The 24,137-nt window shown below is 44.1% G+C and overlaps 2 protein-coding genes across 3 annotated transcripts in view; both read right to left on the bottom strand.

Annotated features, from left to right (window-relative positions):
* The window catches only part of LOC144587222 (uncharacterized), a 53,388-nt gene that overhangs the window by 23,806 nt on the left and 5,445 nt on the right, over positions 1-24,137 (bottom strand). The gene's annotated exons all lie outside the window — the stretch shown is intronic.
* LOC144587221 (uncharacterized) lies at positions 236-23,229 on the bottom strand. The gene is given in 2 exon segments (XM_078387109.1): positions 236-7,412; positions 22,960-23,229. A coding segment is annotated over 1 exon segment (1,740 nt). The 5' UTR covers positions 7,153-7,412; positions 22,960-23,229; the 3' UTR covers positions 236-5,412.

The raw sequence follows: 24,137 nt of genomic DNA, 5'->3' as shown, positions 1-24,137 counted from the left end.
ACATGAAAACAATGCTGATGGACCTAATGTCACATTTACTGAAATTCAGGAAGCATTTATAATACTCTCTTCACTTGATGAGTCATATGACCAGCTTGTAGCAAACTTGGAAGTACTACCACAAGCTGAAATAACAGTGTTAAATGTAACCAGTAGACTTCTGGAGGAGGAGCAGAAAAGGAAAGACAACCAGGAACTACGTGACTCCAAAACCTCTGTGAGAAACAAACCAAGTGTAAATGGGAAGGAGGATGTCACAGCTGCAAATATCCAACCTGGGAGGAGATGTTTTTCCTGTGGGTCCAGACGACATCTCACCAAAGATTGCAAATTTAAGAAGGAAAGAAAACAACCACAATGTGAGAAAGTTGCAACAAACCTGTCAGAGACTATTTATAAACAACCACCAAGAAGAAGAATGGATAGTAGACTCAGGGGCAACAGCTAACATGTGCAAAGATAAAAAGCTGATATCCAATTTTAAAGCAGTGTGTGATCAGCAAGTAATGTTGGCTGATGGAGTAAGTGGAAAAATAATAGGTAAAGGTAAAGTAAAATTACCATGTCTAAAGATGCCAATGGAGGTATTGTATGTGCCAAAGTTAAAACACAATTTATTGTCAGTTAGCCAATTAGCAAAAGAGGGATTTACAAGCACATTCTATAGGAACAAGTGAGTTATTAATGGAAAAAAGAATGAAAAACTAACAGGTCATGTAAGAAACAACCTATATAGGCTGAGTAGTGCTAAGGCAAACAATGTCTATGAGAATGTAAAAGCTCATAAAGAATGCATACATTTGTGGGATTTAAGGTTGGGACATGCAAATTATAAGGCATTACGTAAAGCAATAGAGAATTCAACTGGAGTGAATTTAAGGAAATGTGAGAAATACATTAATTGCCAAGCCTGCCAAGAAGCAAAAAGTAAATGTGCTCCTGTAAAGAAACATAGTAACATAGAAGTTGGCAACATTCTAGACTTAGTGTCAATAGATGTAATAGGCCCTAAAAGAGCATCTTTGGGAGGAACAAAATACATTCAATTCAAGACCAAAAGTCAAGGTTTGGATCGTGTTATTTAATGAAAGACAAAGGGTCAACATACATAGAATCTGAGAAATGGTTGAAATTTGTTGAGAGAAAAACAGGCAAAAAATTGAAGCAGATTCAGACTGATAATGGTACAGAATTCACCAATGTTAAATTCCAGGCAAAGTTGTTAAAACAGTATAAAATGGAAGATTGTAAGGGTGCTAAAACTCCTATGAATATTGAATTTGAAAAGGAAAATGTTACAGTTCCTGATTGTAACAGTGAATTGTACAGATCATTAATAGGTAGTCTGCTATATTTAAGCAGATGGTCTAGACCAGATATTTCGATTGTGGTGAATTTGTTGGCCAGGAATGTAAGCAAGCCAAGTGAGAAGCACTGGCAAGCTGCTAAAAGGGTATTAAGATATTTAAAGGAAGCCCAAAACGAAGAGTTGTATTTAGAGCCCAAGGGAGAACTAACAATTACAGCATATGCAGACGCAAATTATGGCAATGACATTGTAACAAGGAGATCCACGTCAGGTATGACTGTGCATTTGGGTGAACGCATTGTAAACTGGGAAACAGCAAGACAGAAATTTATATCACTTTCATCAGCAGAGTCAGACCTCATATATTACAAACAGTTAGCCCAGGATCTAGGAATGGATTTAAAGGAGCCAATACCCATAAATGAAGATAACCAGGCTGTAATTCATATGATAAATTCACCAAACATAAGGAGCAGGTCAAAACACAGACATTCGATACCAGAATGTAAAAGAAGGTGTAGAAAATGGTCTGATCAAACTAATTTATTGTGAGACTGAGAAGAACATAGCAGACTCTTTAACAAAAGTACTAGGACCAATCAAACATGAGAATGCATGTAAAATGTTGGGTATGAAATGAATGTAAAATGTAATGTAATGTGTAATAATGCAAAAACAATTTAAAGTGTACATATATGCAAGCATTTAACAATTTGGAGGAGATTGTCAGGTTTGGGCTAAACCTGGAACTTGTTAAATGCAATTTGGAACCAAGACATAAGTAATTGTAAGGATCACTGCTGTAAAGAGAAGTATAACTAGAGTTAATACAGCTGTGGGAATTGTACCAGCAGTATGAACATCCCAGGATTGGCTATCCCTGGGATAAAGCTGGGAGACCTAGCATACACCAGTGTGGGTTGTTGTGGATGTTGCTGTGGTCGTGGAGTGCTGTCGTCTTGGAGCTGTGCCTGAGAATCCTGTGGAAGCCGTACCTACGTGCTTGGGTGAAGTGGTACTCTGGGAAAGCCGGACTGACTGCATGGTATATGACTATTTACTAGACTCTGACACTGATTTAAACTCTGTAACTCTGTGGAACTGCCGTGTATGACTACTGGAGCTGGAACAAGGACTAAGCTGTATATACCTGTAAACATCCTGTAAATAATACAAGTATTCTACTATCAAGACTGTTTGGTGCTTGTGTCTACACATCACTGGGAAGCTCTGCTGATTATGACCCCTGGGTAACACTTGGTAATTCCACTAATTCTGTCAGTCTCCCTCTTGCAAGTTTATTGGTTTTATATTTCACAGTTTGTAACTTCACATAGGGTTTCAGTCTTTGCAATGTCCAATCAATCGACAATCTTCCAGTTGTCAATTAAATGTCTCTCACCTGCTCGGTCTTTCTTGTTGTCCGCTTGGCTCAGCATGGCTCCTAGTTCGAATCCTGACACATCAGCTATGATAGTGAAGTCACTCCGGAACTCTGGACCTCTCACAACACGACCTCTCCGGACACGAAGACGTCTCTGGATATGATGACCTCTCTGGATACTATGACCTTTCTCTAATGTAGCCTGCAACTTTTCTAGTCTCTTTACATCTGCCTGACCACTGCATCTTATCTTTTAGCTTTTTTCCTAAAAGAGAGGCTTTATCTCTGGACTTTGTTTCCCAGTGATGAGTATATCCTGCCATCCTTATCACATCTTTTACTCTAGCTTCTTTTAATTTTTCTATGGCTAGAATAAATTTACTTAATACTCCTTGAAGTCTAACATAGAGTACACCTCTTCCTTCCCAATATTTCAATTCATATTTCCTCCTAGTCTCTTCTTTCATTCGGTTTGGGACCATGTTCTCTTTTCTATAGTTCAGCTTCATCATGTTAACATGAACTACTCTCCTACCCTCTTTTACATCCCTGGATTTGTCTTTATTTACAAATTCAAGGTTTACGCCTTTCTTCTCGCCCATAAATTCACCTAGTTTCTTTCTAGGTACTCGTGGCACAGTGGTTAAACCACTGTACTGCAGCTAAAACTGTGCTCATGACCTGGGGTTCAAATCCCAGGTAGCCGGCTCAAGGTTGACTCAGCCTTCTATCCTTCCGAGGTCAGTAAAATGAGTACCCATCTTGCTGGGGAGGCAATGTGTAGCCTGCATAATTAAATTGTAAACCGCCCAGAGAGTGCTTGAAGCGATATGAGGCGGTATATAAGCAGCATGCTTTACTTCTGCTAAATGAAATTTACATCTCTCTAAAAATTTCATTTTCACAACCTCAGGCCAACATGATGTTTCCTGAACCTCGTGTAAGTTTTTCTCTTTTCCAGGATTTAATTTTAAGCTAGTTTCTGTCATTGCTAAGGACTTTTCTTTCGTTAAAAGATCTTTGTCCATACAGATTCTCTCAGTATTTTCAGGAAATAGAGTGCAATTTTCAGACACTTTTAAACAACCCTCCAAATTATTGTTCTCCTTTTGCTCCTGGGCAAAACTCCTTTTCCTTGGGTTTTTCCATAATCTTACAACCCTCTTCAAACCAATTATTAATTTAACCCTCCAGGAAACTCCCCCCCCCAACTTTCTTCTGTTGCTGTAGTGGGTGCTTTCTGACTTCCTTGTGAGCGTGTATATATGAAACCACCCATAACATGTTTTATTCAGTTCCAACCCTTTTCAATTATAGACATATCTCTATGTTCACAGGTCAGTGGATTGAAACTCATTAGATTTTTCAATATAATCTTTGTGAATATATTTTATTTTATTTTCCTCACTATTGGAATTTCCCTTATAGTTTTTCACAAAGACTTTCTTAGTGTCAACCTCAAAGGCAGCATCACATAGAGCGCATTGCAGTGGTCTAATCTCTAGATTACAAGCACATGTACCATGGTAGTGAGTGACCCTGTATAGAGATAGGGTCGCAGCCGGGCTATCTGCCACAGATGGAAGATGGTAGTATGGACCACCAACATCACCTGAGTCTCCATGGTGAGTGCTGGGTCCAGATGAATCCCCAAGCTGCGGACCCCACTCTTTGTGGCAAGGGTCACAAAGAGTCAGAGAAAACTGAACAACTGAACAAACAAGCTCCCTGATAGACAGAGGGAATACTCTAAACATATTCTATGTTAAATACAGTAAAGTTTTTGAGCATGTGCCCATGAGATCCTGATTAGCAAGCTTACTAGGTGTGGCCTTCCTAGATAAAGTGTCAGGTGGATACATACTTCGCTACAAAATCATACTCAGAGGAGGATGATTAATGACTCCTTCTCACACTAGGATGAGGTCACAAGTGGGGTACTCCAAGGCTCAGCCCTGGGCCAGGTGCTCTTCAACATTTTCAGTAATTATGTCATTGCAGATATAGGGAATGCTAATCAAATTTACAAATATAACAAAATTGGGTGGAGTAGCCAATACACTAGAAGACAGAAAAAATTCAAAATGAGCTTGATGGGCTGGAGCCCTGGGCCTAAAGCAATAGAAAGAACTTCAGCAAGAAGTACAAAGAACTGCACATCAGAAAAAGAAACCATTGCACAGTTACAAGATGGGGAAAACCTGCCTCAGCAAAACTACGGACAAGAACGATCTGGGAATTGTCGTGGATCACAAGCTAAATATGAGCCAGCAATTTGATGTTGCTACAAAAAAGGCAAATGAATTTAAGGCTCACTATGAGTTCTTGTGAAGTCAGGGAACAGTTCTGATTGAAGCTCTTTCCACATTCAATGTATTTATATGGTCTCTCCCCACTGTGAATTTTTTGATGTGACCTAAGGATACTGCTCTGACTGAAACTCTTTCCACATTTTATGCATTTATAGTGGGGACTCGACTTACGAACTTAATCTGTATTGGAAGGCAGTTCTCAGGTCGAAAAGTTGGTAAGTCAAATCTTCATTTCCCATAGGAATGCACTGAAAACCATTTAATCCGTATCTGCTCTATTCGTCCATAGAAAATAATAGGAAGCTGCTATTTCGCCTTCTGCCACTAGAGGGGGATATTTTTCTTTTTTTCTTTTAACCTAAGATGACTTAGCTTTAAAAAAAAGAGTTCGTAACTCGAATCTAAGTTCATAAGTCGAGTCCATATATTCCTATGGGAGCTGTTCGTAAGTCGAAACATTCGTATGTCGAGCCGTTCGTAAGTCGAGACCTCACTGTATATGGTTTCACCCCAGTGTGAGTCCTTTCATGCTAACTGAGGCTATTGCTGTGACTGAAGCTCTTTCCACATTCCATGCATTTATATGGTTTCTCCCCAGTGTGAGTTCTTTCATGGTAACTGAGGTTAACGCTCTGAGTGAAACTCTTTCCACATTCCATGCATTTATATGGTTTCTCCCCAGCGTGAGTTCTTTCATGCGTACTTAAGTTACGGCTGTGACAGAAGCTCTTTCCACAGTCCATGCATTTATATGGTTTCTCCCTAGTGTGAGTTTTTTGATGGGAACTGAGGCTATAGCTGCCACTGAAGCTCTTTCCACAATCCATGCATTTATATGGTTTCTCCCCAGTGTGAGTTCTTTGATGGGAACTGAGGCTACTACTCTGAATGAAGCTCTTTCCACATTCCATGCACTTATATGGTTTCTCCCCAGTGTGAATTCTTTCATGTGAACGTAAGTGACTGCTGTGACTGAAGCTCTTTCCACATTCCATGCATTTATATGGTTTCTCCCCAGTGTGAGTTCTTTGATGGAAACTGAGGCTAGAGTTCTGACTGAAGCTCTTTCCACATTCCATGCATTTATATGGTTTCTCCCCAGTGTGAGTTTTTTGATGAGTACTTAGGGCACTGCTCTGTCTGAAGCTCTTTCCACATTCCATGCATTTATATGGTTTCACACCAGTGTGAATTCTTTCATGTAAACTTAAGTTAGACCTGTGACTGAAGCTCTTTCCACATTCCATGCATTTATATGGTTTCTCTCCAGTGTGAGATTTTTGATGGGAACTGAGACCACTGCTGTCAGTGAAACTCTTTCCACATTCCATGCATTTATATGGTGTCTCCCCAGTGTGAGTTCTGTGATGGGAACGGAGGTTATTGCTGTGACTGAAACTCTTTCCACATTCCATGCATTTATATGGTTTCTTCCCTGTGTGAGTTGTTTGATGGGAACTCAGGGTACTGCTCTGACTGAAACTCTTTCCACATTCCACGCATTTATATGGTTTCTCCCCAGTGTGAGTTCTTTCATGTGTACTTAACATACTGCTGTGACTGAAGCTCTTTCCACATTCCATGCATTTATATGGTTTCTCCCTAGTATGAGTTTTTTGATGGGAACTGAGGCTATAGCTGCCACTGAAGCTCTTTCCACAATCCATGCATTTATATGGTTTCTCCCCAGTGTGAACTCTTTGATGTCTACTTAGGCCACTGCTCTGATTGAAACTCTTTCCACATTCCATGCATTTATAAGGTTTCTCCCCAGTGTGAGTTCTTTGATGGGAACTCAGAGTACCGCTGTGACTGAAACGCTTTCCACATTCCATGCATTTATAAGGTTTCTCCCCAGTGTGAGTTCTTTGATGGAAACTCAGAGTACCGCTCTGACTGAAACTCTTTCCACATTCCATGCATTTATATGGTTTCTCCCCAGTGTGAGCTCTTTGATGTGTACTTAACGTACTGCTCTGAGTGAAACTCTTTCCACATTCCATGCATTTATATGGTTTCTCCCCAGTGTGAATTCTTTCATGTGAACTTAAGTTACTGCTGTGACTGAAGCTCTTTCCACACTGTAGGCATTTGTACTGTCTCTCACCCCTCGGGGATGTTTCACGTGAAGTACAATCACTCTGCATTGTGATGCTCTTTCCTTGTTCAATGCGTTCACTTTGTTTCTCCTCTGGGTGGACTTTGTCAAGTCTATTGTCATCTGAGGCACCCTTGAATGTTTACCTCCCCGGGGAACCTTTTGTCCTTCCTTTTTCTCTGTTGATTTTTTCAGATGATCAGAAGTGCACCAACATCAATAACAGGAGAATCTGGAGATTTCTGTTTCCCTCTTGTTTTCTGGCTTCCCTTCTTCCCTGACAGCTTGACATCCATCTAATGGAAAATTCTGGAGGAGATTACAAAGCAGACATTTTGCAAACATCTTGACAACTGAAAGCCGACAGAGAAAGACTGAAAGAATCGAGCATATTTATCAATGGGAAAAGAAGCCTCAGGGGATAGACATAATAGAACTCTTTCCTAAAGATGGGCCCAATTAATTCGGGCCCCACCGGTGAAATTCATGTGTGCAGAATTAGAGGTGCAGCACATAAACTCTCCCACACCCCATAGGCCAGCTGGGCCCGCCATGTCTCTTTGTACACTGCTGGGGCCCTTCTTCTCCAGGAGTGTACCAATCCTTTCAGGATACAACATCTACTTGAATGACTGACAGCCCCCTTTAAAGTCAAATGATTTGACACCATGGCAAGGGGTCTCGGGGTTGCATGATGGGATATCAGGAATGTCCTCTTCATTCCTAATCATCTTTGCTGCCCTGCCTGGCTAAGCAAAAATAACACAGGGGGAAAGTTTCCACTGAGCTCATTAACCTTAAGAACAGCTGCCGTCCAAAATGCAATTATATCCCCTTCCATATGCCGCTTTGGATGGAACCTGTGGTAAGTTCTAAAAACTTCACAAAAAACTAAAACTCAACAAGATTAAGTGCTAAAATGATTCCACCACTCCCACCCTGTTAAAGGTGCTATGCCACTAGGGGAAGGAGCCAACGTGAGTTCCTAGTTTCACCAGCCTTTGGACCGTAGGCTGAGTGAAACTTAGAAGGTGCGGAAATGGACAAAGCTTCTAATCCTAGATTCCCACTGTTACAGTAGCGGTGTCATCATCTGCCTGTCATAGCTGTGGCTGTATGTCATCTGCCAATAGCGTGATGGGAGGTGGGACTTAAGAGGGTGGAGCTAAGGTATTTAAGGGGTAGTGAATGAGGTGTGAGTCAGACAGGGACTGATTAGGGTCTGGATAGGGTTGATAGGAGTATTTTTATTTATTTATTTATTTATTTATTTTATTTCTATCCCGCCTATCTGGACATATTAGCCCACTCTAGGCGGCTTACAATAAAAGAAACAATATAATTTTAAAACATTGCACCTAGACTAAGATAGAAATCAAAGAAAGATATAAGAAAAGAAAAATCGTCAGGAGTTTTCTGTTGGGAAAGCCTGCCTATACATCAATGTTTTTAGTTGTTTCTTAAAAATGTCCAGCGAGGGAGCCACGCGAATCTCAGGAGGTAAGTTGTTCCAGAGACGAGGAGCCACCGCCGAGAAGGCCCGATTTCTGGTCTTCTCCTTCCGGGCCTCTCTCGGCGTTAGGCTCCTCAGCCTCACCTCCTGGCTCGCACGAGTGACACGGGCAGATCTTGGTGGGAGAAGGCGTTCCACCAAGTATCGAGGTCCTAAACCGTTTAGGGCTTTATAGGTAAGCATCAACACTTTGAAGTCGATGCGGAATCGGATGGGCAGCCAATGCAGTGCGGCCAGAGTGGGCGAGATATGTTGGAATCTTCTCACTCCACTAAGTAATCTGGCCGCAGCATTCTGCACCACCTGTAGTTTCCGCAGCAACCTCAAAGGTAGCCCCACGTAGAGCGCATTACAGTGGTCTAATCTTGAGATTACGAGCGGATGCACCAAGGTAGTAAGCGCCCCCACATCAAGGTAGGGTCGCAGCTGGGCTATCCGCCTAAGATGGAAAAAAGCGGTACGGACCACAGACGCCACCTGAGATTCCATAGTGAGCGCCGGGTCCAGATGGATCCCCAAGCTGCGGACCCCATCCCTGGCGGGCAGAGTCACACCCCCAAAAGTGAGGGAGTTTCCCAAGTCCCCAACTGTGGGAGTGCCCACCCTTAGTACTTCCGTCTTGTCCGGGTTCAGCCTCAGCCCGTTCTCCTGCATCCATTCCAATACGGTCCCCAGGCAACGCTGAAGGGACAGAACGGCATCTCCTGCAGTTGGAAAAAAGGAGATGTAGAGTTGCGTGTCATCCGCATATTGATGGCACATCGCTCCACACCCCCTGATGACCCGCCCCAGCGGCCTCATATAGATGTTAAACAGCATTGGGGAGATGATCGACCCCTGTGGGACCCCACAATTGAGGCTCCACGGGGCCGAGACATTCTCCCCAAGCTGTACTCTCTGGGGGCGGTCCTCCAAGAAGGAACGGAGCCAGGCGAAAGCCTGGCCACCTATTCCCAACTCGGTGAGCCTCCCCAGGAGGATACCGTGGTCAATGGTATCAAAGGCCACTGAGATATCGAGGAGGACCAGCAGAGACATTTTGCCCCTGCCGTTTCTGTTCCGTGGCGCGGCCTGAAGCCCGACTGGAATGGATCCAGGGCATCTGTTTCATCCAGGAACGCCTGAAGCTGATCAGCCACCACCCTCTCGACTACCTTGCTTAAGAAAGAAACATTGGCGACGGGCCTATAATTGCCAATTTCGTCCGCCGCCAAACTAGGTTTCTTTCTAATGGGCCTAATGAGTGTTTCCTTGAGGGCAGAGGGAAATCTGCCCTCAAGGAAAGACCGATTAATTATTACAGTAGCCCATTCTGTTGTTGAAGGCCTGGCTGCTTTGATTAGCCAGGCCGGGCAAGGATCCAAGGAGGAGGTGGTGGCACGACAGCGATCAAGCGTCCTGGCGACAGTATCGGACGAAACAGGCTGAAAGGTATCAAAAATAGGGCTTGTACCTATTGTGTAGTACTGTGCTATATATATATATATAGAGAGAGAGGGGGTCTGTGAGAGAGTGTGTGCGTGTGTGATACTTTATATTGATTAGCTTATTATTTTAATTAATACAGTGATTTACCATTCCTTTTGTTATTATCAATAAACACAAGTTTTTATTTTAAAAATCACACATTTGCCTGAAGTCTCAGTTGAAGGAATGGTTGGTGGCAGCGTGATTAAAGTGTGTGTGAGAGAGTGACGTGGCAGCTCCTTTGTGACGTGTGAGGAAGCTGTCACAATAAAACTGGTGTCCAGCGGTTGGGATGCGAGTGATCCAGTAAAGCCTTGGCCAAAGTGACCAGAGCAAAAGATTTCAGTTAGGGTCACCTGAAGTGGAGAGCGTGGGTAACTCTCTAGGATTTGACTCAAGGGGAGCAAATCTAGTGGAGAGGCGCTTAAGCTTCAGAGTGGGAGAACTGAGATAGGAGCTCTGTGGTGTCCATTTTGTGAGGGAGAGTGGCTGTGGTGGTTTGGTCAGCGTGTCCAGAGTTAGGGGAACTCTGTGGGGACATTGCTAAGACCAAGGGCAGCAAAGCTGAGGGATCTCCATTTTTAAACAGCAGAACCTAAGTGTGGGTAGAGCTGTATTAAAATTTGGAGTTGTGCCAAAGGCAGAATAATAAAGTATCCTTAGTTTGGCAAGGGGCCCAGTGTAAGAGGCAGGAGACGCCAAAGAAGTGTAGTTACAGCTACAAGCACACAGCTAGAGCAGCTGGTGTACACTGCAACTAAATATCACAGGCCATAGCACAGTAAGGAAAAATAGTGATTTTAAACAGAGGCTTGAAAATAGGGAAGAGTCTTTTTTGTGAATAAAATGCCCTTAATTCGCAGTAAGAAATCTGAAATTGAACTGAAATCTGCAGAGATGGCTGACAGTTCAGGCGATGAGTTTAATGGTGAACATTTAACAGACCTAAGAAAATTTGAGCTGGCACAAGCACATGAATTCAGAATGAGGCAATTAGAAAAAGAGGAAAGATTAGAAAAGGAGAAAATTGCCCTGGAAAAGGAGGAGAGAATGAGACAAATTGAACTTGAGAAAGAATAAATGGACAGGGAGGCTGAAATGGAAAGGGAGAAAATTGCTGTGGAGAAAGAGCATATGTCTTTTGAGATTAGGAGGCTGGAATTAATGAGCCAGAACAATAACAACAACAACAACAACAGAAATTCTAACTCTGAAGAAGGGCAGTTGTCAAAAACAGATTTAAAGAAATTCCCTCCTTATAAACAGGGAGATTACCCAGAAGCATTCCTAACTCTTTTTGAAAGAGCATGTGCAGATTTCTCTGTCAGAGAGTCAGAGAAAATGATAATTTTAAGATCTCAAACCAGTGGGTCTTTGGCTGAAGTCTACGCCGATATGCCAATCGGAATGATAAACAATTATTCAGAGCTTTAAAAGATGGTATTTGCTAGGTTTGGCATAAATGCAGAACACCTGAGACAGAAATTCAGAACTCTGTCAAAGAAATTAGATGAGCCTTACACACAGCTTCATTTCAATTTAGCCAAATGTTTGGACAAGTGGTTAGTGCAGGAGGGTGTACAGACAATTCAACTATTTAAAAATATTATAGGATTGGAACAGTTCTATTCCTTACTCCATGGTGAAATTAAATATCTGGTCCAAGAGAAGAGACCTTCAGACGTTAAACAAGCAGCTGAGATTGCAGATTTCATTTCACAAATAAGAAAGCCTTTGTATTCTGAGGAAAAAAACATGAGGAAAACATGGGAGGTGTGACAAACCCAGACCTACCGGGATATGTCACACAGTTACACTAAGCTGCCACCAACCATTCCCTGTAAGAAGTCACACAGACCAGGGATGGATTTTTAAACAATAAAAGAATAAGGTTTATTTAAATACACACAGGGAACATAAAACAATCAGGTGTATAAAATAAAGTAACGTGGCTTATTCTCACTCATACAAACATACAGTTTGGTTCACCCAGAACCCTTAACTTGAAGCCCAGACCCTGAACCTATCAGTTCTGGCTAACCAACAGACACCTGAACCTATCAGGTTGGTACTCTGACACACAGTAGTACCCTGTCTGACACACAGACTCCCACAACAGCTTCTTCTTCCCAGCTGCTGCTTCGTCACACCCAGTGTCTCTCAGCATCTCCCAGCATCTCCTCTCACCACACAGGCATCACATATTTATACAGTACAGCCCCTCCTCCTGATGTCCCGCCTTCCACTCCCCATAGGATGGAACTTTCCCTCCAAACCCATGACAGACAGGTAACATCAGTGCTGTTATGTAACACCTCCCCTCTTTATAAGTTGTTTTGTAGGGGGAAAGCTAAGGTGCTTTTCACCAAAAAACAACCTAGGTAAAATACACAACAACAGTTATACATACCATATTATACTTACTCATACTTACATTCTAAGTTAAACCATAGCAATTAGGCATTTTAAACATTTACCATATACAATACATCAATTTACCTTTATTCATACAAACCAATTCAAAACCAGGTACATTTTACTTTTGTCATCATTATATACACATATAGTCCATGTTCTTTCGCCGTCTTCATTCTTCAGGTCTTCTTGATAAGGCGTCAGCAACACAGTTCACTGACCCTCTGACCACCTTCACTTCAAAGTCATAGTCCTGTAGGTTTAAAGCCCACCTCATAAGTTTGCTATTGTGTGTTTTCATTGTCTTTAACCATTGCAATGGTGAATGGTCAGTACACAGAATAAAATGTCTTCCCCAGATGTAAGGCTTGGCCTTCTGGATCGCGTAGACTATGGCCAAACACTCCTTCTCCACAGTTGCCAAATGTCTCTCACCTTTTTGAAGTTTCCTACTCAGGTAGGACACTGGATGCTGGTCACCATTCTCATCCTCCTGGCATAGAACTGCTCCTACACCGCTGTTAGACGCATCGGTGTAGATGATGAACTCCCGGTCGAAGTCTGGAGCACGCAGGACAGGATAGTTGGTTAACGCCTCCTTCAACCTCTGGAACGCCGCCTCACAGTCGCTGGTCCACGGGATGCGGTCATCAGCCTTCTTCCTCGTCAGATCGGTCAGCGGAGCCGCAATCTCGCTAAACCTCGGGATGAACTTTCTGTAGTAGCCCACCAACCCAAGAAATGATTTGACTTTTTTCTTGGTGTTGGGTCTAGGCCAATCACGAACAGCTTCTATTTTGGCCTCCAGGGGTTTTATCATTCCTCCCCCTACCATGTGACCCAAGTATTTTATTTCTGGGCTACCCAGCTGACACTTGCTGGCCTTTACTGTTAGCCCTGCTGCACTTAACCTCTGCAGCACTAACTCCAGGTGTATCAGGTGATCTTCCCAGGTATTACTGAAGATCCCTATGTCGTCAATGTAGGCCACTGTAAAGTCACTGAGCCCTGCCAAGGTCTGGTCCATCAGCCTTTGGAATGTGGCTGGTGCATTTCTGAGACCAAAGCTCAGGACTCGAAACTCATAGAGACCAAAAGGGCTGCAAAAGGCAGTCTTTTCTTGATCCCTGGGATCAATTCTTAATTGCCAATATCCCTTTACCAGGTCCAATGATGAGATGAACCGACAACCCCCTATGGTTTCAATCAGGTTGTCTAGCCTGGGCATTGGGTAGGCATCAGGAGTGGTTACACGGTTTAATTTCCTGTAATCGACACAAAACCTAATGCTCCCATCAGGCTTGTCCACAAGGACTATCGGAGAGGACCAAGGACTAGAAGAGGGGACGATTATGTTCTCCCTCAGCATCTCGTCCAGCTCCTTCCGCACCTTGTCCCTATAGGGTCCCGTTACTCGGTATGGGGATACTGCCTGCGGGGGTGCATCCCCTGTGTGGATCCGATGCATCACTCCCTTCACTATCCCCGGCTTGTTGGAAAACACCTGTTGATATTTACTAAGCAGCATTTTTAGTTCTTGCTGCTGGTCTTGGGTGAGTGCAGGACTGATCTTTACCTCCTCTGGGTTGTATTTTACTTCCCCTCTACCCTCCCAGAAGGGTAATTCAGCTTCCTCACTCTCAGCTGCTTTTATCGCGAATAAAACCCTCTGTTCCCCTCTGTAGTAGGGTTTTAGGGCATTCACATGAACCACCCTCCTTGCTTGGTTCTCCTCCTGCTCTATTAGGTAGTTCAGGTCTGACATCTTGGAAATGACCCTATATGGTCCTGCCCATTTGAGCTGCAGCTTGTTCTCTCTGCAGGGCCTAAGCCAAAGCACTTCCTCCCCTGGGTCAAAGTGCCTCTCTCTAGCTTTGTGGTCATACCATGTTTTCTGTCTGACCTTCTGAGCTTGCAGGTTTTCTGCTGCCAGCTCTAGATTTCGCTTTAGGTCATTCATCAAGGTGTCTATGTATGTCACAACGTCTTGTGGGTCATCCTGGGTGATCTGCTCCCAATTTTGTTTGATCAAATCAAGGGGCCCTTTCACCCTTCTCCCAAATAGAAGTTCAAATGGACTGAACCCGGTACTGGCTTGTGGCACTGATCGATAAGCAAACAAAAGGGATTGCAGCTTCTGGTCCCAATTGTTTGGATTCTCTGCCAAGTAAGCCTAATCATGCGCATTAGAGTCCCATTGAACTTCTCAGTTAACCCATTACTTTCAGGATGATAGGCAGTGGTTTCCTTGTGCTTTATTCCACAGATTTGCCATAAGCGTTTCATGAGCTTTGATGTGAACGATGCGCCCAAATCTGTGATTATCTCTGAGGCAAATCCCATCCTGGACATATACCCCACCAAAGCATCGGCCACTGTGTTAGTTTCAATGTTAGTCAAGGGTATGGCTTCAGGATACCTTGTGGCATGGTCCACAATTGTTAGAATGAACCTGTTCCCCCTCTTTGTGGCCTTGGGCAAAGGTCCCACAATATCCACCCCTATGCATTTGAACGGAGTGTCAATCACAGGCAAAGGGCACAACTTTGCTTTGGTCCTGTCGCGGTTATTCCCCTGCCTTTGACACACATCACATTGTTTACAGAACTCCCTGATCTGCTTCCCTATGTCAGGCCAGTAGAAATTCTGTGTGATTCTCTGCTGGGTTTTGTTCACCCCTAAGTGTGCAGCAAACATGTCAGAGTGACCCCTTTGTAAGATCATGGGGCGATACTTTTCAGGTACCACCAGCTGACTTCTGATCCCATCTCCCCCTTTTGAGATATTCCTCAGGGTTTCTCTATATAAAATCCCCTTTTTCTCCAGAAATCTCACTGGGGTTTCAGGTGTTAGCTGGGCGTCAGTCACCTGTTCAAAACACTTTTGGAGAGTGGCGTCTGCCTTTTGCTCCTGTCCAAATCTGCTGTCTGTGGTTAAGGTTTCCACCACAGCTTCTGAACTCCCCTCTGCTTCCGTCTCTGGCTCATCATTACCCCCCTGAACTGTCCCTGTGGTGGCTTGTGAGCGTGTAATCACTAGCACCCGTTTCACATGTTCAGCCAGGTCATTTCCCACGAGCACGGCTGCTGGCAGAGTCGATGAAATCGCTAGCCGCCAAACCCCCCTCCAGCCTTGAAAGTTGACAGGTACCTCTGCTACTGGCAGAGAGATTACCTGCCCCTCAATCCCTGCCACCTTCATGCTCTCATTTGGGATTATAAACTCCCTAGGAATAATATCTGGATGGCACAGGGTTACCTGGGAACAAGTGTCCCGCAGCCCCCTATACTGACGGTCAAGTATTCCTACGTCCACCCCGGCTGTCTCAAACAACTGAGAATCTGTTTTTATCAGCAAGCAGCGCTTTACCTCTATAAGAGGACCATTTTCCTCAGCCTGATCAGCAGCAGTAGCTGTCCCAGACTGAGTAGCCATGGCAACAGGCTCCCTCAGCGACACTGAGCCTTGCTCTTTCTGGACACAGAACACAGCTTTTGGCTTGGTTCCACTAGCATTCTGAGGCACCATTCCTTTTAGCTGCTTTAATTTCTCACACTCTGAGATTAGATGACCCTTTCCCTGACAGAAATAGCATTTTCTGGTGTATTTTGATTCTCTCTCATCTTGTTTTGGTTTTCCCTCCAAAATCTGAGGTCTTAGTTTCATGTCTGAGGGCTTCCCTTCACCATGGGCCCCTCCCCCTTGCTGGCTTTTCCCTGGTCCCTGAGAGTACTTGCTGTAGATTTCTTTGGGTTTACCCACAGATTTCCCCTCACCCAAGGGCTTTCTTATTTGGGAAATAAAATCTGCGATCTCTGCGGCTGCTGCCACAGATTTCGGTTTCCTTTCCCTCACCTGGAATTTCAATTCCCCATGCAGGACTGAATAGAACTGTTCCAGTGCTATCAAGTCTTTAAGCTGCTCATAGGTCTCTGTTCCCTCCTGCGATAGCCATTTCTCAAGCAGCCTCACCAATTGGGCCCCCACTTGGGTAAAAGTCTGCTCTGGCTTCTTGGTGAGGGACCTGAATCTTTGTCTCAGCTGCTCTGCATTTATCCCATGTCTGGCAAACACCAGTTTCTTAAACTCTGCAAAATCTTTCATCAGTTCCTCAGGCATCTCGGCATAAACCTCAGCCAGGCTACCACTGATTAAAGATCGCATGATGGTCATCTTCTCAGTTTCCCTCACTGAGAAGTCCACAAACGCTCTTTCCACTAAGGAAAAGAACACCTCAGGACAATCTCCCTTGTGGTACACAGGGAATTTCTTCAGGTCAGCTTTAGACAATTGGCCTCCCTCAGAATCCCTATTATTATTATTGTTCTGGTTCATCAGTTCCAGTTTTCTTAATTCAAACGCCATCTTCTCTCTCTGCAATTCCAATTCAAATTGTCTTTGCCTTTCCCTTTCCCTTTCCTCCATTTCCCTCACCCTCAGTTCATGCTGTTGGGCTAGGAGTATCTTTCTGAGTTCTGGGTTCTGCTCTCCTGTGCTGTCACCTTGCACTGAGCCAAATTCATCCTCAGAACCTTGGTCAATCTGGGGGTCTTTCACTTCACTCATGTCTGCTACTTGGCTTCGAGTCAAGGGCATAATCCCCCCTCAGAACAGGCTGCTTTAAAAAGTCAAGCCTCAAAATAAAACGACCACTTTTTTCCTTTTTGCCTCAGAACCAGCTCTCCCTAGAGATTGCTGCTGTTCTTCAGCACTTAAATTGCAACAGTATCGAGTCAGAGCCTACCCCCCTCTGCTGGGCCTCTCAGCTGGCAAGCTAGCTCGCTGTTGCTACGCAGTTTTGCCTCAGCTTTTTCCCGCCAAAACTAGGCTGCCTCAGAGCACCTTAATCTAAGTCTCCCCAGTTGGCACGTTCTTCTACTAGCGCACCTCCCCGTGAGGTACACCTAGAAGATTACCTACGCGCCTCAGACTGTCCCTGACTAGACCCCCCTTGCTCTGGGCACACCTGCCAAGGCTTTGCTGGACCACTGGACAACTGGACCAGTCGTATCCCACACGCTGGACACCAATCAATGTGACAAACCCAGACCTACCGGGATATGTCACACAGTTACACTAAGCTGCCACCAACCATTCCCTGTAAGAAGTCACACAGACCAGGGATGGATTTTTAAACAATAAAAGAATAAGGTTTATTTAAATACACACAGGGAACATAAAACAATCAGGTGTATAAAATAAAGTAACGTGGCTTATTCTCACTCATACAAACATACAGTTTGGTTCACCCAGAACCCTTAACTTGAAGCCCAGACCCTGAACCTATCAGTTCTGGCTAACCAACAGACACCTGAACCTATCAGGTTGGTACTCTGACACACAGTAGTACCCTGTCTGACACACAGACTCCCACAACAGCTTCTTCTTCCCAGCTGCTGCTTCGTCACACCCAGTGTCTCTCAGCATCTCCCAGCATCTCCTCTCACCACACAGGCATCACATATTTATACAGTACAGCCCCTCCTCCTGATGTCCCGCCTTCCACTCCCCATAGGATGGAACTTTCCCTCCAAACCCATGACAGACAGGTAACATCAGTGCTGTTATGTAACAGGAGGACTACCCTAAATATTCCCAAGGGCAAGTTAAGAGCCAGCAGAAAGTGGGTGGCCATTTTGGTGGAAAGCCTTCAGAACAGGGCCAAGCCAAGAGCCAGATTTTGGAGGGAAAAGAAAAATTAGCTGGAAAAAGCTCATGGGGAGAAAGAATTTGTTTCAACTGCCAAGAGAGGGACCATATTGCTCCCAGTGTACTAAAACAAAAGAAAATAAAGAAATTTACCTCAGAAAATGAATTTAAACAAAGCTAAGTCTGTTTACTGTATTCAGAATAGTCAAATGGCTCCCCCTAGAGAAGAGCCTGTTGTCATGGAAATGACAGCAGAGGCAGCAGAGCTCTCTAAAATTGATACTTTTAGTGGCGAGATCTCAAGTTATGACGATAATATTCCTATTGCTGAAATAAGACACTGTCTATATATAAGAATTGATTCCCAATTATTTGAATCAGCTGGTGACAATATAAGAATATTTGAACACAACCATTTAGCTTTAAGAGACACTTGCTCCCAGGTTATAATTTGTCACTCTGATATAGTACCTCAGAAATACTTTATTCCTAATCAGCATATGACAATCAAAGGGATTGGGAAGGAGGTAGTGATTTTGCCTGTAGCAGAAGTTTTAATTCGTTATCAAGGATGGTAAGGGAATTGGCGCGTTGGAGTTTCATCGCAAATTCCTGCAGCAGTACTTATAGGCACAGACCTCTCAAAACATGTTAAGAGTGCACTAGTGATTACACGATCACAACCAGAACAAACTGAGGCAGCTGGAAACGTTACTGACTTTCAAGAGAGAGATGAAAATATACCCCAAGCTGAGGCATTTTCTCTAGAAATGCCTCAGAAAAGTATATTTTCCCAAGAGCAGCTAGCAGACCCCACTTTAAAAGGCTGTTTTGATAAAGTGGCTAGGAGAGAGTTATCCCCTGAATTTCCTGAACGTTTCCTGATCAAACATGGCTTGCCATCCAGAGAAACACGGATGAATATTTCAAAAGGGGAACATGAGATTAGAAGCCAGTTAATTCTACCAGCTAAATACTGTTCAATGATTTTGAAAAGGGGACATTCAGACATATTCACTGCACATTTAGGTATAAATAAAACCAAACAGAGAATAACCCAGAACTTTTACTGGCTTGGAATAGGAAAAAAAATTAGAAATTTCTGTCAGAAAGTTGATGTGTGCCAGAAACAGAGTTATAACAGTGACAAGACTAAGGTGCTTATCCCATGCCCAGGCTTGACAACCTGATTGAAACTATTGGGGGTTGCAAATTCATTTCCTGTTTGGACCTAACTAAATGGTTCTGGCAAGTAAGAATAGACCCTAGGGACCAAGAAAAAAACGTATTCTGTAGCCCTTTCAGCTTGTATGAATTTCGGGTCCTCAGTTTTGGCCTTCGAAATTCACCTGCTACATTTCAAAGGCTAATGGGCAAGACTCTGCAAGGGCTCAGTGCATTTACTTTGGCATGTATCGATGATATAGGGATCTTTAGCAACACCTGGCAGGATCACCTATGTCACTTGGAAATAGTATTGCAGAAGTTGAAAGACGCTGGGTTAACTGTAAAAGCCAGTAAATGTCAACTAAAAAGCCCCGAGGTGAAATACTTGGGTCATATGGTTGGGGTAGGCATAATCAAACCCCTAGAGGCCAAGGTAGAAGCAATACTCCAGTGGCCCAGACCCAGTACTAAGAAGAAAATAAGATCCTTCCTAGGTCTGGTGGGACACTATAGAAAATTTATCCCCAGATTTAGTGAAATTGCTGCACCGTTAACAGAGCTGACAAAGAAAAGGAGCGATGACCGCATTCCATGGTCCCATGACTGCGAGGGGGCTTTCGGAAAGCTAAAAGAAGCATTAACCAACCACCCCGTGTTGCATGCTCCAGACTTCAGTAAAGAATTCATCATCTACACCGATGCATCTAACACCGGGGTAGGAGTGTGATGGCAACGTAGACCAGCATCCTGTGTCCCACCTGAGCAAGAAACTTCAAAAGGGAGAAAAGCACATGTCGACCATCGGAAAAGAGTGTTGGGCCATCGTTTACGTGATCCAGAAAGTTAAGGCCTACATCTAGAAAAGACACTTAATTTGGTGCAAGGACTACTCACCTTTTATATGGCTAAAGACTATGAAAGCCCAGAACAGTAAACTAATGAGGTGGGCTCTCCTTTTGCAGGACAATGACTTTGAGGTTAAGGTTGTCAAAGGGACAATGAACTGTGTTGCTGACGCCTTATCCCGAAGACCTGACGACGACGGTTGAACTAATATGGATTCTTGTAATACTTTTAAAAGTTATAAAATGTGTTATTTCAATATTGTTTATGTATATAAGTACGCAATTGCTTATTTGAAAGTAAGTATATGTTAAATGATATAGTTGTGCATAAATGTGTTTAATATGGTTGTGGTAAGTGGTAATGTGATATGCAATGTTTTGTTTTATGTGCAGTTGTTTTGGGATGAAAGGAACCTTAGCTTTCCCCCCACAAAACAACTTTTATAAGGGGGGAGGTAATGTTACAGTAGCGGTGACATCAGCTGCCTGTCATAGCTGTGGCTTTATGTCATCTGCCAATAGCGTGATGGGAGGTGGGACATAAGGGGGTGGAGCTAAGGTATTTAAGGGGGAGTGAATGAGGTGTGAGTCAGCTAGGGACTGGTTAGGGACTGGATAGGGTTGATAGGAGTAGGGCTTGTACGTGTTGTGTAGTACTGTGCTATATATATATATATATATATATATATATATATAGAGAGAGAGAGAGAGAGAGAGAGAGAGAGAGAGAGAGAGAGAGAGAGAGAGTGTATGCGTGTGTGATACTTTATATTGATTAGCTTATTATCTTAATTAATACAGTGATTTACCATTCCTTTTATTATTATAAATAAATAAATAAAATCAATAAACATAAGTTTTTTTTAAAAAAATCATACATTTGCCTGAAGTCTCAGTTGAAGGAATGGTTGGTGGCAGCGTGATTAAAGTGTGTGTGTGAGAGTGACGTGGCAGCTCCTTTGTGACGTGTGAGGAGGCTGTCACACCCACTTATTCCCTTATTTGGGGACAAAATACTGCAGATTGTGTAATTTAAGCCCTGCACACCATCCTGACCAGGTAGGACACCCAAAGAGCAAAAATAGCTCACATTGCTCTGTGGCTAAGGTAGTTTCTTTAGATACTCAACCTCTTGTTTCCCTGAGGATCACACTTGGGTGAAATATAAAATGAATCATAGAATTATAGAAAAGTGAAGTCGGAAGGGGCCTAGAAGGCCATCAAGTCCAACCCCCTGCTCAGTGCAGATATTCAATCAAAGCATATCGGCAAGGTGATGATCTAAGTTTTACTTGAATGCCTCCAGTGTTGGAGCACTCTCCAACTCCCAAGGTAACTGATCCCACTGTCATACTGCTCCAACAGTATTTTTGGATATTCAAATTAAATCTGGCTTCCTTTAACTTGAGTGCATGGTTGCATGTCCTGCTCTCTGGGATGACCAAGAACAGATCCTGCCCCTCCTCTGTTTGACAGCCTTTCAAATATTTGAGATGCTATTGACCAGGCCGTGAAGGCAGACCTCCTGCCCCCCCGCACAAACTAACCCCCACAAACTTTGTGCAAGCAAGAGACAGAGCAGTTTCCGGGAACGTGAAGGTCCAAAACCAAAAAAACACCAATTTCCTCTTCCTCGTTATCCTCTTTGAATGGTGGTTTCAGCTTTAAGGGAGGATGAGCAGGAGCTCCAAGTCCCTTTCTTGAAGAAGAAGGTAGGGCAGGTATGTTTCGACAGAGGTTTTGGTGGGGTATTCTTTCTAGGCAGACCTGCTGAGATGTCAAGGAGGACCAACAGAGACACTTTGCCCCTGTCAGCCTCCCTCAGGAGGTCATCATACAGGGTGACCAATGCCGTTTCTGTACCATGGCGCGGCCTGAAGCCCGACTGAAATGGATCCAGGGCACCTTTTTCATCCAAGTGCACCTGGAGCTGTCAGCCACCACCCTCTCAACCACTTTGCTGATGAAAGAAACATTGGCAGTGGGCCTATAATTGCCAATTTCGTCCGCTGCCAAACTAGGTTTCTTCCTAATGGGCCTAATGAGTGTCTCCTTGAGGGTGGAAGGAAACCTGCCTTCAAGGAACGACTCATTAATTATTGCTGTGGCCCAGGCTGAAAGCAATCGAAAGTCACTGGGCAAGATGGAGCACTGGACATCTCTGCTTGACTCACTGTATTTAAAAAAGGCGAGAGGATAGCATCCACTTTAGATTTTAAAAATGCTGCAAATTGGTCCAGTGAAAAACTAGGGGGAGGCCCATCACTCAGACCAATTCTAGATAAGTTGCGTACTATAGGGAATAATTCCACCTGCTGGTTTGAGGCTTTGCTTATCTGGTTAGTGAGGTATGTTTGACAAGCAGCCTTTACCTTAGCCAGGTAAAGTTTAGCAGAGACCCTAACAGCTATCCAATTATGATCCATTGGGTTCTTCCTCCACTTGCGCTCTAGCGTTCTCTGAACTGCTTCATCGCTCGAAGATCCTGGTTTAACCAAGATGCTGGCCAAGCTCTGTGGTGGAGTGGGTGTTTAGGTGCGATCGTGTCTACAGGCCTAGCAGCGGCGGTGAACCAGCCATCAACCAGAGCCTCAACAGGAGCACCAGCCAGGCCAGCTGTAAGACCTCTCATGTTTCAGCTTTAAAGGGGTTTCAGCTTTAAAGGAGGATGAGCAGGAGTGCACGCCTAATGGCGCATGAAATATTCTAATTCTATTTTGGACCCTAATTTGGTAAATAGGAAAGCCAATTAGCATTGCATACACCTGGGGGTAGGAAACGTTTAAGGGTCAGATCATACTTCCGCAGTATTAGAGAGCATGCTGGGTAGGTGGGGCTCGTCAGCCCTGGAAGGTAGCCCATCTAGGAGAAAGAAAACTCCGATTTCAAACCTCCACTGCCTTTTGGCTATATCCACTGATGTAAAAGTCTTCATGCGTTAACCTCGAGGCAAAATCGAGAGGCGAAGTCCCGGAGACAGTTCATGTCATATATATAAAATCAAGAAGAATACAATTACTGTACAATGATTAATTCCAAATACATTATCAAGATGACAAAAAAAGAAATTAATTGTCTAGAGCAGTGGTGTCGAACTGTGGCCCTCCAGATGTTCTTGGCCTTCAACTCGAAGTCCAAGAACATCTGGAGGGCCACAGTTCGACACCACTGGTCTAGAGGGAAGGCCTGCTTGGATAGCCAAGTTTTTAACTGGCTTTTGAAGATACCCAGTGAGGGTGCCAGCCGAATTTTGGTTGGAAGAGTGTTCCACAGCCAAGGGGCCACCACCGAGAAGCCCCAGTTTCTTGTTTTTTCCTTCTGGGCCTCCCTCGGCATCAGGCCCCTCAGCCGTCCCTGCTGGCTATGTCGGGTGATTCGGGTAGATCTGGGTGGGAGAAGACGGTCTGCCAAATATTGAGGTCCCAAACCGTTTAGGGCTTTATATGTAATCATTAACAGTTTGAAGTCAACGCGGAAACGGATGGGCAACCAGTGCAAGGCAGCCAGAATGGGGGAGATATGCTGATATTTGCTCATCCCACTAAGAATCCTGCTTGCTGCATTCTGGACCACCTGAAGTTTCTGCATCAACCTCAAAGGCAGCCCCACACAGAGTGCATTACAATGGTCTAATCTTGAGATTACGAGCGCCTGGACAAGAGTAGTGCGGGCCCTCCCATCAAGATATGGTTGCAGCTGTGCAGACCACGGACTGCACCTGGGTTTCCATGGTAATCACTGGGTCCAGATGTATCCCCAAGCTGTGGACCTCATTCTTTGCAGCAAGGGTCGTTCCCCCCAAAAGGGAGTCACCTATATCGCTAATGGAAGGGCCACCCACCCTCAAGACCTCCATCTTGTCCGGGTTCAGCCTCAACCCATTCGACTGCATCCATTTCAGTACAGTCTCCAGGCAGCACTGAAGGGACAGGACAGCATTCACTGAGGTAGATGAAAAGATGTAGAGCTGTGTGTCAT

Source organism: Pogona vitticeps, chromosome 2 (assembly GCF_051106095.1).
Source record: "Pogona vitticeps strain Pit_001003342236 chromosome 2, PviZW2.1, whole genome shotgun sequence".
Lineage (NCBI taxonomy): Eukaryota > Metazoa > Chordata > Lepidosauria > Squamata > Agamidae > Pogona > Pogona vitticeps.
This window is presented reverse-complemented; position numbering and strand designations above follow the sequence as displayed.